This window comes from Lolium rigidum, chromosome 6 (genome assembly GCF_022539505.1).
Source record: "Lolium rigidum isolate FL_2022 chromosome 6, APGP_CSIRO_Lrig_0.1, whole genome shotgun sequence".
NCBI classification, from domain to species: domain Eukaryota; kingdom Viridiplantae; phylum Streptophyta; class Magnoliopsida; order Poales; family Poaceae; genus Lolium; species Lolium rigidum.
In genome coordinates, this window is record NC_061513.1 from 240,489,122 (window position 1) to 240,507,746 (window position 18,625).

At 48.5% G+C, this 18,625-nt stretch overlaps 1 protein-coding gene across 1 annotated transcript; it reads left to right on the top strand.

Annotated features, from left to right (window-relative positions):
• On the top strand, nucleotides 1-2,930 carry LOC124663863. Its single transcript, XM_047201514.1, has 2 exons — nucleotides 1-1,081; nucleotides 2,869-2,930. The coding sequence occupies exons 1-2, from the start codon at nucleotides 1-3 to the stop codon at nucleotides 2,928-2,930; spliced, it is 1,143 nt and encodes a 380-aa protein (XP_047057470.1).
• The last annotated feature ends 15,695 nt before the right edge of the window (nucleotides 2,931-18,625 follow it).

Genomic DNA, 18,625 nt, shown 5'->3' on the forward strand with positions numbered 1-18,625 from the left:
ATGGCGTCCTCCGCATCGCCGTCGTGGGCCATCCTGGGGAGAGTGCCGCGGGTGACGGCCGCCGCCGCTGACCTCCCTCCGGGCACTGACCTCTCCCTCGCGCTGCCGGCGCCACCGCGCGTCGCGCTCCTCACCATCCCCTCGCGCATCTTCCCGGGCCGCACCACCGCCGACAGCTTCCCGTCCGTCCTCGCCGCCGACGCCTCCGGCCTCCTCCTCCTCAAAGCAGACCAGGGCCCCGCCGACACCGACCTCCCCCGCCGCAAGGACTTCTCCTGGCGCCCGACCGTCGCCGACTACTTCGTGCTCGACGCCAACACCGCCTCCGCGTTCCGCCTCCCCGACGCCAAGTTTATCAGGCGCCAGGGCCACCGCGGCCTCATCGCCCGCCCCGGCCACTACGTGGTCGCCGAGCTCCAGATGAGCGTCGGCGACGACACCGCCGACCTCCTCTGCTTCTCGTCCCACACCGGGGAGTGGGTCAGCAAGGACGTCGCCTACCCGCTGCCCTCCCGCCCGATGAGCCCCAACGCCGTGGTCTCCCACGCCGGAAGCCTCTGGTGGGTCGACCTCTCCTGGTGCCTCCTCGCCTGCGACCCCTTCGCCCACAGGCCGGCGCTCCGCGTCGTCCCGCTGCCGGAGGGCAAGGCGCTCAAGCCCAAGGAAGCTTCGGGGCTGCTCGACAAGTACCGCTGCGTGGGTGTCAGCGCCGGCAAGCTCAGGTTCGTCGACATGTACAGGAACCGCAACGGTGGCGGCGCTGCGCAGATCACCGTGTGGACGCTCGCCGATCCGGACTCCGCCAAGTGGACGCTGGAGTACGAGGCCACCTTCGGGGAGATCTGCGACGACGCCAGCTACAAGGCCACTGGTCTGCCCAGGAAGATCCCCGTGCTCGCGCTCATCCACCCTACGAACCCCGACGTGCTCTACTTCTTCGTCGACGAGCACATGGTCGGTGTCGACGTCCGTGCTCGCAAGGTTCTGGACTGGGAGGCGTACGAGCTGGTTCAGCCGCCTCGCGAGAACGTCTCCAGCCGTTTCGTTCACGCTTGGCAGCTGCCGCGGGCTCTCTGCTCAGGTAATTTCGACTCTTCCTTCTCTGTAGATTCTTGTTGCTTGTTATATGATCGGAAATTGCATGTTTCTGTATAACATTGTGAGAAATCAGAGATCTAAGGTGCATGAGGTCCTTTGCCCAGCATTTCAGGTGTGGGGGAGATTAGAGTACATCCGCAAATGTTGGAAATTTCAGCCTTTCTTAGTTTAGCATCTTGCTGTTGATGAACATGGTTACAACTCAAAAGGAGAGCTTATGTCTGATAAGTATAGGGTGAAAATGAACTAGCTTTCTAAAAAGGCTTATATTAACAGAGGTAATAGGCTGCATAATAAAGCACTTGCATTTCAGGGTCTCTTACCTCTTACACAAGCAGGTCTAATGCTAATTACATATTCTGCAAAAAAAATGCCTAATCATATATCCAGTACTCCAGTATAAATTTTAGCCTTCATTAATTATCCTAAGCAAACGGGTAGCTCTATATGGTCGGCTGTTTGCTATGGATTTCTGTTTAAGGTAATAAGATCGTTAACTGCAATATGAGGTATTGAGTTTTCTTTTCATGTTCCGTTTACATAGCTTTTATGACATGAGACTGTATATGTTTCAAGAGTAAATTTAATTTAAGGCGCTGTAGCCCTATATACAACTATATTACGCTTTCCATGGACATTTGAAATGCTCAATCTTGCAGTTCTTTGTAGGTTGTACTGCTCTCTTAAGATTGATGGCTGCTTACTTCCCAAGTATTGTCAATTTGGAATGATTTTTATCACTGTGTGATAATATGTCCATTGTAAATGAGAACATGTCAGGCTTTTTGCTAATTAATTTACCTCCTTTTAGCTGGATGGGTGTGACACTTTCAGTGAGTTGTGTCATAGATACTTGTATTGATTTAACACTGCCAATAATTTTTTCAGAAAGCACTTTGCTAAGCCAATATTCATAAGTGAATTGCTAAGGTATTCCATAAATGGGTTTTATGTGTTTCCGTGAGTTAGATATGTGCCTCCAACATTGGATAGATTTTTAATATTTCCGAAAAGACACTCTCTGTTGCTACTGCACTATATATGCACATTTCTGATATAAGTAGTTTCCATGATTCATACATTGCTCTTTTTCTTATTTGAGTATAGCATCATTCTCTCTTGTACATAGTACTAGCTATTATAACAATTAAGTGCCATTTTAGTTTCCAAGGCACGCTATTATGCAAACAGTCCGACAAAATATGCATATATATATAGTGAATCAGCTGTCAGACATAAGTACTACGTTTAGCAAACTTATTAAAGTTAATTGCCAAAGGAATTCTTTGTGCATTTCATGCAGTTCGTTGAAGCCAGGTTAGGTTTCTTAAGACTGTTGTGATTCACTATATATATATATATATATATATATATATATATATATATATATATGGAAATTTCTAGCTCAATATTGTAGGGATGTTACTGTTTCAATTTGACACTCTCACCAGATTCCATGATTATGAGTCTGAATTCTTAAAATCTATATTTTCCTTTCTTTGTTTGTAGAACTAGACTACTAGTAGGCATCAGAATGGTTTTTTGTGACATGAATTCTTTGTTTATTCAGTCCGGTTCAGTTGATGTGACAAAGTTATAAACTGCAGTCATGAATAGGCATACTGAATCAGTTATTATACCTAAGGCTAAGTACAACAAAGTTGTTATATTTGTATAACCCATGTAACCTTACAGGTAGGCAAGCATTAGACGACCAACGGGCTGAAGCCTTTATTTCTTGACTAATACAACGTTCTCTGTCCTTTGAAGGTTCTGCAAAGGAGACTGAAGATGATGGCGTGAATGACGAGCTGCAGCAACTCCGTCTGTGAGACGAAAATAGGAATGCATAGCTGGGGTTAACTTCTTAACTAGGGGAAGTAATGCGCGATCAGGTGGCAATGGCGTCTTATCGACCTTAACCAAAAGACATGGCTGAAACGTTCTGCTTTGTTTTGTCTTGTCACTGTTTAAGTTCAGACGTTAGTAGTTCTTGTCTTAACATTTTATGGTTATGGTTAATTCACCATCTTGGCTCAGAACTAAAGGGATTTCGGTGAAAGTTAATCTGTCGTTATGTTATCTCTTGTCCGTGATCAAGTTATTGTGAAGGTTTGACAGTGCTAGCTCGTTGAATTGTTTTTTAATCTGAATTTGCTTTCTTCTTCTAGGGGTAAGCTCAGTGATATCTGCTCATCGAGTGATGAGATCTGCATCAGGATGGGGATCTTCGTTATTCTTTGTGCAACATTTCGTATTTCCAAATGTAGCGTCATGTCACTATCCTGCGTGGCTAAGTGCCTAGGAAGGGGATTTGAGAGGGAAACTGAGGTTAGTGATCAAGAATGAGCATGATGATTAGTGTTCTTGGATAACGTGTACAATGGTGACCCTGCCTCTTATCACCACCCTGTCATGACTGCACTTACATGGCCCAAGATGTTATATTGCGATCCAAATTCATATACTAAAGAGAGGCTAACTTCTGACGAGCGGAGCGAGGCCCGTCGCCGGGTAGGCTTGGGCCGAAGCGTAGCGGTACGGATCATTGATACCGCCTATATATACATCTTGTAAGTCGCCGGCTAGGGTTTATCAGATTATAAGATAACCCACGACGTTTGTAAACACTCCCTGATATAATGAAGTTTTGTTGGCTGGCGACCGTGTTTTTTCCCCCTTCTGTGTTGGAAGGGGTTTTCCACGTTAAATCTTGTGTCTCCGCTGCGTTTACCTTTATCGTTCTTCGTTATTTTCTTGCCGCTTTTATCACAAGTGGTATCAGAGCCCGTGTTTCAATCTAGGGTTTTGCGACATGTCTTTCTTGAAATTCGATCTACCGCAGCTGGATTATACCACTAGATTTTCTCCGTGGCAAGTGAAGATGAGGGCGATCCTTACCCAATCTTCTGATCTGGATGAAGCTCTTGATGGATTTGGCAAGAAATATGCCAAGACTTGGACCGACGATGAAAAGAGGAAAGACCGTAAGGCTTTTTCATTAATTCAGCTTCATCTATCCAACAATATCTTGCAGGAAGTGCTGGCTGAGAAATCCGTAGCGCCGCTGTGGTTGAAACTGGAATCGATCTGCATGTCCAAAGATCTAACCAGTAAGATGCACGTGAAGATGAAGTTGTTCTCGCACAAGCTGCAAGAAGGTGCGTCAATGATGAATCACCTATCGATCTTTAAATAGATCGTTTCTGATCTGCTATCCATGGAGGTAAAATATGATGATGAGGATCTCGCTCTTATACTGTTAGTCCCGTTGCTTAATTCTTTTGCGAATTTTCGAGACACCTTGTTATACAGTCGTGATGAACTAACCCTTGCCGAAGTTTATGAGGCCCTCCAGCAGAGGGAAAAGATGAAATCTATGGTGCAGGCAGAGGGTTCGTCATCTAAGGCAGAAGCACTTTGCGGGTCCGAGCGGGACCGAGAACAGAAACAACAACTACAACAACTACAACAGAGATAAGAGCAAGACCGATAGAGGTCGCTCGAAGTCCAAGGGACGAGATGGTAAGTTCTGCAAGTATTGTAAGAAAACTAGCCACAATATTGATGATTGCTGGAAGTTGCAGAACAAAGAGAAAAGAAACGGTACTTACCAACCAAAAGACAAATCTAAGGGTGATGGTAAGTCTGCTGTTGTTTCCAATGATAATTCTGATGGCGATTGCCTAGTTGTGTTCTTTGGTTGTGTTTACGGTAATGATGAGTGGATCCTTGATTCTGCATGTTCGTTTCATATTTGCAGTAACAAAGACTGGTTCAGTTCTTATGAGTTTGTGCAGAGTGGAGATGTTGTGTGTATGGGAGATAACAACCCACGTGAGATCGGGGCATTGGCTCCGTTCAGATCAAGATGCATGATGGCATGACACACGCTCTGACAGATGTGAGGCACATACCTGGCACGGCCAGAAATCTGATCTCTCTCAGTACCCTTGATGTTGATGGGTACAAACACTCCGGTTCTCGTGGAGTTCTAAAGGTATCAAAAGGTTCTCTCGTTCACATGATAGGTGATATGAATTCTGCAAAATTATATGTTCTTAGAGGTAGCACTTTATCTGGTATTGCTGTTGTTGTTATTCCTGATGAACCTGGTAAAACTGATCTGTGGCATATGCGCCTTGGAGTGAACATGGCATGGCGTGGCAGAATTGTATAGGAGAGACCTGCTAGATGGCTGCAATTTGAGTAAGTTTGAGTTCTGTGAGCACTGCATTTTTGGTAAGCATAAAAGAGTTAAATTCAATGCTTCCGTTCATACCACTAAAGGGATTCTAGATTATGTGCATGCTGATGTGTGGGGACCTTCCCATAAAGACTTCTCTTGGTGGTGCAAATTACATGCTTACTATCATAGATTATTACTCCGGAAAAGTGTGGCCTTTCTTTTACGAAACATAAATCCGATGTGTTTGATGCTTTTAGAAAGTGGAAAGTTAATGGTAGAGAAGCAAACGAGAAAGAAAGTTAAGCGCTCGTATCGACAATGGCATGGAGTTTTGTTCTACTGTTTTCAATGATTATTGAAGCAACGAAGGCATTGTTAGGCACCACACCTTCCCATATAGTCCTCAGCAGAATGGTGTGGCGGAGAGGATGAACAGAACCATCATCTCCAAGGCTCGCTGCATGTTGTCCAATGTTGGTATGCATAGACGTTTTTGGGATGAAGCAGCCTCCACCGCTTGTTACTTGATAAACAGGTCACCTTGCATTCCGCTTGATAAGAAAACTCCTATTGAGGTATGGTCTGGTTCATCTGCTGATTATTCACAGTTGAGAGTTTTCGGTTGCACTGCTTATGCTCATATTGATAATGGAAAGCTAGAGCATATGGCTATTAAGTGTGTGTTTCTTGGTTATGGTTCAGGAGTTAAGGCATACAAGTTATGGAATCCTGAAACTAAGAAAGTGTTGCATAGCAGGAATGTAGTATTTAATGAGACTGTCATGTTTTATAAGAGTTCATCTACAAATGTTACTGATGTTGTTGATTTTTCTGATAATTCTGATGATGAACAACAAAGGATTAGCGTGCAGGTGGAACACGTTGAGGAGAAAGAAAATGATGTTGCTGAAAATGATAACATTGTTGTTCAGCACTCACCACCTGTTTTGCAGCAAACTAATAGTTCCATTGCTGCTGATATACCGAGGCGTAACAAAGGTCAACGTCCTCGTTTAATTGAAGAATGTAATCTTGTTCATCATGCTTTGAGTTGTGCTGAACAGGTGGAGCATGATACTAAACCTGGTACATATACTGAGACCGTTGCATCCGTTGACCGCGTGAAGTGGATTTCTGCTATGCAAGAGGAGATGCAATCGCTTGACAAGAATGACACATGGGATGTTGTGCCCTTGCCTAAACAAAAGAAGGTTGTCCGCTGTAAGTGGATATTTAAAAGAAAGTAAGGTTTGTCTCCTAATGAGTCTCCGAGGTTTAAGGCGCGGCCAAGGGTGGGCCGCGCCTGCCCTATGTACTGCCACATGGCAGATCTCCTGCGCGTGTCCTTCTGGCTTTGTCTCCGTCCCAGAAAAATAAGAATCTGGGCTTTTGTTTCGTCCAATTCCGAGAAACTTTCATGTACAACTTTTCTGAAACACAAAAACAGTAGAAAACAGGAACTGACACTGTGGCACTGTGTTAATAGGTTAGTCCCAAAAAATGCTAAAAAGTGTGGAAAAATGCACATAAAACATATAAGAATTGTAACAAAACAAGCATGGAGCATCAAAAATTATAGATACGTTTGGGACGTATCAGCGTCTTCCACAACGTGTCTAACTCCTCTTTCAGCAACCCGAGATACAAATGCATGTCGACACCTGGTTGTATTAGCCCCTAAATGAGAATACTTAGGTGTATGTACCTTTGCGTGGTGCACAGCCACGGGTAGGTTGTAAGGTCATACAAACATTGGCCAGGTCCTATGTGTGCTACTCTGATTGCCGAACGGATTGAGTCCATCGGTGCTCATACCCAACCTGATGTTCCTTGCGTTGCCCCCGAACCTAGGGAAGGCGATGTCCAATTCTTCCCACTGGCCAGCGTCTGAAGGGTGTGTCAGCATATAGTCTATCTCCGGATCTTCTTCGGGCTTATCCCTTTCCGCGTGCCATTGCATGAGCTTTGCTTTCTTAGGGTCCACGAAATACCGCTGCAGACGGGGAGTGATAGGAAAGTACCATACCAATTTTCGAGGTACCTTCTTGTTCCCAACCTTGTACCGTCCGTGGCGCACACCGGACATGTGGTTCTGTCCTTGTACTCGCCCCGATAAATCACACAATCATTGATGCATGTCTGGTATTTTTTTCGTGCGGTAGGTCAAGAGGGCACACGAATTTCTTGGCCTCCTCAATACTACTTGGCAATGTGTTCCCCTCTGGGAGAAGATCGTGCCAGAATTTGAAATTCTTGCTGAAGCTGGAATCGCTCCATTTGTTCTGCGTCTTCATCTGTAGATAATCAAGCGTTACATGCAAGCGCGTATCCTACAGACGTCACCCAGGAAAGATCGGAGTCATCCCGTTTTTCTGCATTTGCGCCAGCTTGGCTCTCTCTCTGGCTGCAGCTCTGTCGTTGCTCGTCTCCTGGAGGACCAGATCTTGAACATGAGAGTCCCGCAAGGCCGAAATTAGCGAGGTCGCGCCAGAATCTTCTTCTTCATCATGATCTTCTCCGTCGGCATCTTATTCTTCATGATGATCTTCTCCGACGACTTCTTCTTCATGATGATATTCTCCGCCGACATGTGGTGCTTCGTCATCTCGCTCGCCATGGTCTTCATGCGCACCATTTGTTGGGGCCGGCCGCACCTGGTTGTCCTGCATGAAACTGCGCCTCAGCAGGTGCTCCTCCAGTTGTCCGGAATTAGGGTTGATCCAGCGCTCGAGTTTGCATGATCGACACGGATATCTTATCTGACGCCTATTGTTCCGAATCATGTTATCCTTCGCGTCTTTCTTTTATTTACTGATTCGAGCGGAACTCATCGAGAGGATCATGGTTGTCTGCCAATGGTATACATACAGCAGAAAATTAGAACGGCAACACATGCACACACATGCATGGACCTCTCCTAAAGGTATACATAGAGAGGAAAAATTCGGCATGACCTCTCCTAAAGGTAGGACGTATGGGTAGTGCAAAAATTTGCCAAAACGGAAATGAATCAACGTTTCGACAAACATCCATGCACCACACCGGCACACAAACAAGAGCTTCACCTGCAACAATCATCCATACACACCGACGGCCACACAAGATCGACATGCATATGTATGTCCCCTTCAAATACTCACCTTGTAGATTCGATACCGACACGAGACCGCGATCGATCAGTTGGAGAGGAGGAGAGAGTATGGAGAGCCTTCTCCTCACCACGAATTATGTATCAACCATTGTAAGTGCAATAAGTATCAAAGAAAGTGAAAAGTATGGCCAAAATGGGATGAGAGAGAAGGGGGATGAGCTAGATGGAGGAGGAAGAATAATGGCTTGGGTAGTGTGGTAGGTGGAAGGTTTGCACTTTTCTAGGTCTGGTTCGCTAATTCTGTGGCGCACTGGTTGGGAGGTTTGCACTTTTCTAGGTCTGGTTCGCTAATTATGTGGTGCACCAGAACCAATGCACCACAGAATGCCTTAATTTTGTGGCGCACCAGGCCAAGTGCGCCACAGAATGCCTCAATTCTATGGCGCACTGGTCCTGGTGCACCACATAATGTCTTAATTCTGTTACGCACTGGTCCTGGTGCGCCACAGAAATAGCGAAACCAATGACTTGGGTTGGCTGGGTGTGGGTCCCACCTTATTTCTGTGGCGCATGAGCTTTGGGTGCGCCACAAAAATAAGCTATAGAGAGATAGAGAAATTGTTTCTGTGGCATACGAGTAGATGGTGCGTCACAGAAATAGAATCCCATCTATAAGACTTCTCTACTAGTGGCATTGTCGTTGCCTAATCAACGGTACCTCGGAGGAGGGATCCTCACGAGGGGGAGAAGAAGTAGGGGCCATAGGGCGGAGTGCTCACGGGATGGTGGTACGCGATTTACCCAGCTTCGGAACACCTGCACGATGACAGGGCCTACTGCTGCTTGTCTGGAATTATCTGGGCGCTTTCGCGTTGTTACAATGAGTTGTGGTTGTGCCTCTAGGGCTCCCAGGATCCGGCTTATAAAGGCGCACAGATCTAGGGTCTACATGGAGAGTCCTAGCCGGAATATAAGTTGCCTAACTACGGTACAATGTCTTGCCGTGTACGTCAAGGATCCGCCTTCCTCCAAGTACGTGCTGGATCCGGATACTTCATGGGCCGTCACGGATCCGGCCTCCTTCGTAGGTCGGTAGAGATCCGGCTTCCTGTTCACTGGGCTGGACTTCATCCTTCGGGATCTACAGCAACTGGGCCGCCCGATGGGCCACATGCCCCATCACCAACTGTGGGCCACCGGGCTTGCCGGATCTAGGCCATGCCGTTGATATACCCATAAAGTATACCCACAACAGTAGCCCCCGAAGTTCTCCGAGATTCATCATTCCTCCGACTTCATTCAGCTCGGATCCGAAGAGAATCTTGAAGAGCTTCAAAACTTTCACTTGATTCCGGGTTCATTCACTCGGAAATCCTTCGTCTTCAGATTGGGTATTGCAACGGAGATTCCGCTTTTCCCGCGCACAACCTCCTTATTTCCCGCGCTAAATTTTCGCAGATGCAAATCTTCAGCCGGAAATATCGGGAGTGCATGGTTAAGTTACCTCCACGTCGTTTTACCGCACTTGACCTAAGACACGTGTCATCCATCCAACGGTGCGACCGTTCCGTTTCCACCGTTGGATCCGAATCCCGAATCTCCGCACGTGGCCTATAAATACCCCGCGACTCGGTAATTCTTCATTCTTTCACCGCACCTTACCACTTCATCTTCTTCCTCGCGCCGCGCCGCCCGAAGGATCTCAACTCCGGCGAACCTTCCGCGCGGGAGCTTCACGCGCCGCCGCCTCAAACCTCTCCTCCAACCAAGATCGCTACGGTTGATCAAGAAATCAACTCCGCCGCTGATTCGTGGTCATCGGAAGCTCGAAACCGCCAGTTCGTCGACCTCTACTTCGCCGGAACTTCGCTGGACCGTCGCGCCATTGCTGGTACGTGCACCGGTCTTGTAGAAGAAGAAGTAGCTGTAGTATAGATTTTACGGTTACTCAACTTAGCTCGCATGGGTGCAGCCGGAAGCATGCCTCACGGTTCTCCTCACTGCGCTGGTAGTTCTCCGAGTAGCCCGGATCCCAGTGCCGTGGAACCAATTTGCCCGGATCCCATTGCGTACCTACCACCATATGTTTCCGACGTTAGGCTTGCTCAACCGTTCTCCGCCTCTTCCAGTACTTTACTAGGCCGGATCCCAACAGCCCAGGAGCTCGAAGAGGAGCTACAAGGCCAAGCTAGAATGGCAGCCAAGGTACAAGAGGTGGAAAACAAGAAAGCTTCCAAGGCCCTGAGCCGTGAAGGGGTGCGGGGTCAATGGTGGTCCTGCGAGACTACTGATGCGGAGCTCCGGGAGCTTCAAAACGAAGGCATGATCTCCGAGCATTGGAGTTTCACGCGCGACTCCGACGTTCCCAAGCCCGACACGGATGAACGCGTTATGACAAAGGCGTGGGTCGAGCGCGGATTATCGCTCCCTTGCTCGGAGTTCTTCCTCTCCATCCTCGACACGTACGGGCTCCAGCCCCACAACATCTGCCCCAACTCCTACCTCCTGCTCTCGAACTTCGCAACTCTTTGCGAGGGGCATCTCGGAATCCGACCCGACGTCAAACTATGGCAATTCTTTTTCCGAGTGAAGAAGGAGACGAAGGACAAGGCCATGCTAAAGTGCGGAAGTATGACGTTCATGCTCCGCTCTGGTCGGATGTATCCTCCTCAAGACTCCCACGAATCCGTTCGGTACTGGAACGCCGGATGGTTTTATGTGAAGAACGCGCCAGTTTCGAGCGTCCACGATGGACTCCCGCCCTTCAGCAACATGCCTCCGGAAGAATTGGCGAGCTGGAGCTTCATCCCCACGATTGCCCAAACGCCCATACTGGAGAAGGCTGCGCGGAGGATTTCCTGGTTAGTTCACGATGGACTAACCGGAGCCCAGCTCACCCTCAGCTGGTTTACCCGGAGGATCCAACCCTTGCGCTACAACGCACGCCTGATGTGCGCTTACACTGGGGCGTACGATCTCCTCCGGGTTACTCGCCACGATCTTCCGGCCGACTCCCTCAAGAGGAGGTTCAAGACGTTGGTGAAAATTGCTAGGGGCCAACAGGTCCCGGAACTGATTAAGGATATCAGCACACACGACAAATGTCCTCCGGTAAGCACTTATTCCTTCGCATTCCTTTATCCTTTCACAATTTTCTAAGTGTTTAACTTGTTCTGCTCACTCTTTTCGCAGCTTGACTCTTTGGCGGAGGAAAACCTGCGCACCATACTCCGAGTTCCCGTTAGCGGTGACTCGGTGGAAGAGGATCCGGAGGACCCTGAGGAGGAAGAGGAACGAATGCCCCGAAAGGCTGCTCCTCGACCTTCAAAGCGTTCCCGCGCCAAAGTCTCCGGCTCCGACGCCGGAGGCAGCGGCGAGGCTTCCGCCAAGAAACCCAGGGTGATCAAAGCACCTCCGCTCGACTCCAGGAAAGCGGAGCGCGAGCGCCTGAAGATGCTTTCGACAGCAGGAAAGCCCTCACGTCCCAACATTCCGGGTGCAGCGTAAGTTTCCGAGTAACGTGCGTTGTTTATCTTGGTAAGCTGTGTTATGTATATTTTTCTTTTACTTGCTCACAGGAATCGGAACCCTACCACCGCGCGGACCAATGTTCAGGAGCATATCACTAAGTATATGCAGAAGAAATCTCCCGCCGTTGGTCCTTTGACGCCAGCTCCGCCGAGCGTTCCACAAGCCCCCCTGCAGCCTTCTCCTCCTCCCGCGGACCGAGTCTCCGGCTCCTGCCGCACCCACTCCACCGGAAGTAATTCCGGTTAGCAGCGACAGAGCGGGCGGAGATGGTTCCGGCGGCAAGGGTCCCATCAACGACGAAACTGAAGGACGAAGCCAGGGGGAAGCAGAAGTTAATTCCTCCGGCAAAGCTGAGGCCACCACAGGTGATATGGTCGTTTTTTCCCAAAAACTTTGGAGATCCGGCCGATCTTACTTCCACCCCGAAAGCCTATGCCACGAAGTTTTTTAACAAACTAACGGAGGCCGAGAAGTGGGAGCTGGAGCAAGATTTGCTCAATGCTATGCTAAACACACTAGTAGGAAAACCCTTATAGGCAAAGCTTAGTTCTGTGGTGCACCGTTTTGAATGCGCCACAGAAACTTATTTTGTGGCGCACCACGCTATGTGCGCCACAGAAATAGCTTAATTTTGTGGCGCACTGCTGAACGTTGCGCCACAGAAATTGTATGGGGCCCACATCCTGCCACCACCAATTATTAGTGTAGGTATTTCCGTAGGCGCACATGGCGTGCTGCGCCACGAAATAACTCTTTACGTGGCGCACGTGCTTCGGTGCGCCACGAAGTAGTTGATTACTGTGGCGCACTTCCTCCGGTGCGCCACGGAATTAAGGTAACTTATATCATCTCGATCGCCCGTGCCCTCCCCGCCTGTTCACCTCTCCCTCCCCTCTCCCCTCCCCTCTCCCTCTCCCCTCTCCTCCGATCGATCCGCCGCGCGCCGCCATGGTCGTCGCCATCGCCGTCGCCGCCGCCTTCCTCCGCGAGGGCCGCATGCCGCCACGGTCCTCCCATCCCCGCCACCTGCAGCACAAGCTGCCGCTACGGCGAGGAGGGGCCGCCGTGAGGAGGGGCCGCCGTCGCGTGAAGGTGGAGGAGCCGCCGCGTCCTCCTCCTCCTCCACCGCTGTCGTTGTCGTCAACCTCCTCCTCCACCCCTGCAGTCGTCGGTGAACTCTCTCCCTCCCCTCCCCTCCCCTCCCTCTTCCTCTCCCGCGCGAGCACAAAGTGCTCGACGAAATGCTTGTGTGCTGCTCTGGTTGTGCTGCTGTTGTTGTTGCTTGTGCTAGGCTGCTGTTGCTGTTGATGTGCTACTGGATGCAATCTATCTATCTATCCTAGCTTGATGTCATTGTTGCTGCATCTAGATGCATGCTCTGGTTGTCTGTCTTGTTGTCTGTTGATGTACTTGCTGCTTGTTGCTTGTTGATCTATCTATCCTAGCTTGTTGTCATTGTTGCTTTGCAGCTAGATGCATGCTCTTGCAGCTTCTCACCATTCCTGGTGAACTATACTGTTGCTATTGCTTGTGTGTCCATGCTCTAAATGGTCAAATAATCATCATGTGCTAGTGATTTACTTATCGGCTCATTGCTCATGGTTGATGTACCTCGGTAGTGGTTCTGGATGCATTGCTGCTTGTTGCTCTGGATGCATTGCTGTCTGTTGCTTCTGGATGCATTGCCCCTAATTGTTATTGATGAACCATGTGATGGTAATGATTCAATTTAATTCAATGATGTTAATTTGATTTCCATCCTTTGTTGGAAATAAATCCATGTCCGAACTTCGTACAAGGTAATGAAGACTTGCTCACTTGGTATTGCTTGCTAGTTGGACATTTGGTTGGTTTTGATGCTATCTGGTTCATTTAAATGCATTAAATGCTACTATGGTATGCTACTGTGGTATCCTTGTGAAGAAAATGATGGATTCTTGTGAGCTTATGGTATGCTACTATGCTACTGTGGTATCCTTGTGAACATTTACTTGATGGATTGTTGTGAGCTTATGGTATGCTACTATGCTTACTGGATCATGTGCATATAGTTCATATACGCCACATATGATATCTAGTTGAGATACCACTTGGCTCTTTCTTCCATTTTAGTGCCGATGATTAGAATGTTTGGTCACCTATACGCCGCAATATACTTTGTAGACGGGCCCCCCTTTTCCCGGCCGCCGTTCCGTGAACGAGTCTTTGACGAGACAACAACGCCGACCTGCCTCTCCGGCGCATTACCACTTTTCTGCTCTCGCCGTCCAGTACGTGAACGAGTCCTTAATGCAAAGACGGTGCTAGCCTTCCTAGCATCATGCAGACCCCTGTTGCCGCGTTTCAGGCCGTGTCTCACGCGCCCTGCACTCTTCGCCTTTTGCCCGGTGAACGAATAGACTAATCGTTGGAATAAGGAAGCCGATGACGGCCGATCGCAATTTAATCTTGTGACCGGACGTCATCGGTTTCCTTATTCCAACGATCAGTCTATTGGTTCACCGGGCAAGAAGGCGAACAGTGCAGGGCGCGGGACACACGGCCTGAAGCGCGGCAACACGGCCCGGCATAATGCTGGGCAGGCCGGCACGGTCTTTGCATCAAGGACTCGTTCACTGGACGTCGAGGGACTGCCGTGGTTCTGCGCCGGAGAGGCAGATCGGCGTCGTTGTGTCGTCAAGCACTCGTTCACGGAACGGCGGCCGGGGAAAGGGGGCCCTTCTGCAAAGTATACTGCGGTGTATACTGCAACTATGGTTTCTGACCATAGTATTTGTGTTGACCAACAATGTACGAGGCACTTATTCCATTTTGTCATTCCATTTGCTTTGAGATTTTCAAAATGCCGATGATTAAAATGTTTGGTCACCGTACACTCGGGGGCAGCGTAAGTGAGCCTGGTAAGATAGCACAAATATCAATCTCTTGTGCATCGGACTTGGTCTCACTTACACCGTCCCTGAATGTTAATATTTGTGTTGACCAACAATGTATGAGGCATTTATTCCATTTCTCTTGTGCATCGGACTTGTTGGTCTCACTTTCTTCCATTTTCATCATAGTAGGAACTGGATGAAGGACCCCGATGCAAGCGAGCCTCGGTGGGTAGAGATGAGGGAGCAAAGGAGGAACCGGATGAAGACTACTTTGTATCTCGAAATTGTGAATTTTGTATGAATTAAGAGTTGTATGCAAAACATTTGACACTTGCCACTATATATGTATCTCGATCGGGCTCTAAGTAATGTGATGATGATGTCTATGTTATATCTCGTGCAATGTACATGATATTTATATTATATCCGAATGTTGCTGTATATAACACTCGTATATCCGTATATTGCTGTCTATAAACTGCATGTGTATAGCAGGCAGCACAAAATCGTGTATAATACAAGCAAATTCCGTGGCGCACCGAAAACCAATTCCGTGGCGCACGCTTTTACGTGGCGCACCTAAGAACACGTGCGCCACGGAAACCTTAATTCCGTGGCGCATGGGCAGGTGCGCCACAGAAACCTTATTTTTGTGGCGACGTTTCTGTGGCGCACCTCCCATGCGCCACAGAAGCCATTTTTGGTGCGCCACTGATGAGGCTTTTCCTACTAGTGACAATGCATGGGGCAAAACGGACGTTGAAACATCGGAGATCCAGGACGTCAAGAAAAACATTGGCCAATTCTTCGACAAGCTTGTTTGCAAGCAAAAGGTAACTCCCCAGTAGCCCCCAAGTATTTAGGCGGAAACTATATTAGTTAGCTCTGAATACTTTTAGAGAACTCAACCTGAAAGGAAATTTTAAATGTCGTGGTAGCCCCCAAGCATGATGGCGGAAAGAATTTCCAGCGACAATGCTTTAGAAAGACTTAAACCATTATGGCGGAACTCACTCCGCTTCTGACTGTGTTTGCAGGAACAAAAAGCCCTGCATTACGAGTTGCATAAAAACATTGCGCTGCAGCATCGTGTGACCATCAGCCAGGCAGAGAAAATCCAGCGCTTCCAGGCGGAGAATGCGGATTTGAAGAAACAACTATCAGAAGCTCAAGGTTGGTTTCCGATTATCTGACGATTGTGGGTTATGTTCCGCATTTTCCGAACTTGATGCTTTATGTAACTATGAGCAGGTGCCTCCTCTTCTCTCGCTGCAACTTCTTCCGAGTTGGAAACTCTACGTGCTTCACAGAAGAATCTTGAGGCAAAACTCACAGAGGCAGAACAGAAAATTTCTGAGAAGAACTCGGAGCTTGCTCGGAAAACTGGTGAGTTTGAGCTGAAAAGACAAACTGACAGCGACATCATCCAGAAGCAGCAAAAAGAACTTGGAGGTCTTCGCAAGTATATGAAGACAGCGGAGAGCTGCGGGACCTGCTCAACTCCGACGTCATGGGTACGTCCTCGAAACTCATATGACAGCATATGTGTAACTTGTTGTATTTAACAAAACTTGCATCTTCCAGATCCACTCGGATATGATGAGGAACGTCGGAGCCAGTTCCCGCGCGATGACCTGCTACAACTGGTCGGAGAAGACTGCAAAGATCTCATCTCCGCCTCCAGGAAAATCTGTCACAACCTCAACATCAAGAAGAGCCGAACCTGCGATGTGCGCAAGCTCATCAAGAGGATGGATTTGCTTCCGGAGCTGGTTGTGGACCTGCAATCTTCTTCAGCACGGGGTGCAGCTGCCATGTCCTTGGCTATGTGCTTAGCGCATAATCCGAGTTTGAACCTGGACCGGGTGACTTCTGGCGTTCCTCCGGATGCTGATGTCAATGCGCTGCTTGACGCGGTTAGCGGCTATGATACACGCATTGCTCGGAGGATCCGCCATGATGAATTCTATGAGAAGGTGGTTCTTCCTGCTGACGAGCCTCTCGAAGCTGAGCTTTTGAAGGATCGCGAAGCGGAAACCAGGCCCGCCCAATCCGGAAGCCAGTATACGTGGACAAGCTCAAAGAACCAAGGTGGCGCTGCTTCTCCGACTGCAGCTGAAGCGGAAGAAGATGAAGATGGCTCTTCGCCTGCCAAAGACGCAGAGAAGGAAGCTCCGACTGACGCAGGAGGAGCTGATGCCGACGTGGAAACTTCTCCGGCTAAGGAGAAGTAAAAACTTAGTCCTGCGGAAAAACAATGCATCATTTTGGCCCCAGCGAGGGTTTGTAATATAACTTTAAATTCTTAAGTAGCTAGGGACGAAACATTTATGCATGGGCGGAAACAACTTATCCTGCTATCCTTTAATAGTATTTGCATGTTTTCGTTTTGTTGGAAAGCAAGTGCTGATTTTGATGTTTTCCGGCTTACTCGCTTGACCTTCCGCGAGCCGGAAGACCTTTAGCCGGAAACGCTCGCCAGCGGCGACGAAGCCCAATGGCAATCCGTCAATAACCGCGGAAACAAGCCCCCAGCCAAGGTGCCGGAAATCGCTACTAGGAATCCACGAATTCGCAACAGAAAAAATTTTGACCAGAAAACTTAAGCTTACGTCCTAAGGGACGATTTTTTAAAATCACAACTTTCATACACGCCTAGGTGGAAATATCCAGCTCTGCGGTTTTAGTCGGAAAACATACACGATCTAAAAATGAACAAGTAAAGGAGGTAAATGACTCATAGAGTGAACCAAAAGCTTTATTTCATTGATCATGTATAATATTGTTACAAAGTATGTAATTCTATGCTAAGTGTGGAAAGGACGTAGCTGTGCAATGTTCCAAGGACGTTCTGTTTCATCGTAGATGTCACCCGGATCCTCCCGTTTGCGTTTCCGATGCCAATTGGCAGGTCTGTCTTTTAGCTCTCGGAAATCGACGAGGTAGTACGATCCGTTGTGAAGCACTTTGCTAACGACGAAGGGTCCTTCCCATGGAGATTGCAACTTATGATCTTTCACCTGGCGAAGGCGGAGGACCAAGTCTCCGGTCATGAACGAGCGATTCCGAACTCGACGGCTATGGTAGCGTCGGAGTTTCTGCTGGTAAATGGTGGAACGTTGGTCTGCTAAATTCCGAGCTTCTTCGATCAAGTCCACAGATAGCTGTCTGGCCTCGTCAGCAGTATCTTCGTTGTAGGCGGAGACTCGCGGTGAATCATGGATGATGTCAGAAGGGAGCACAGCTTCGGATCCGTATACCAGGAAGAACGGGGTGAATCCAGTTGACCTGTTGGGGGTAGTTCGTAAACTCCACAGGACGGAGTCCAGCTCCTCTGCCCAAGCTCCGGCTGCGCGACGCAGCGGTTCTTCGAGGCGTGGTTTGATTCCGGATAAAAGGAGTCCGTTGGCTCTTTCGACCTGACCATTGGACTGCGGATGAGCCACGGATGCCAGGTCTAGCCGGATCCCAACGTCATGACAATAATCCTTCAATTCTCCTTGCACGAAGTTCGTGCCATTGTCTGTGATTATGCTGTGTGGGATGCCGAATCTCGTTAGGAGGCTGCAGACGAATTTGAGTGCCGTAGCACCATCGGCTTTTCTCACTGGCTTGGCCTCGATCCATTTACTGAACTTATCAATAGCGACCAGGAGGTATTCAAAACCGCCAGGAGACGATTTCTTTAGCTTACCAACCATATCAAGCCCCCAGAGCGCAAATGGCCAGGTGATAGGGATGGTCTTCAGCTCTTGGGCTGGAGCGTTTGGTTGAGTAGCGTAGTACTGACAACCGCGACAAGTTTTTACCAGCTTATCAGCATCTTCTTTAGTTGTGAGC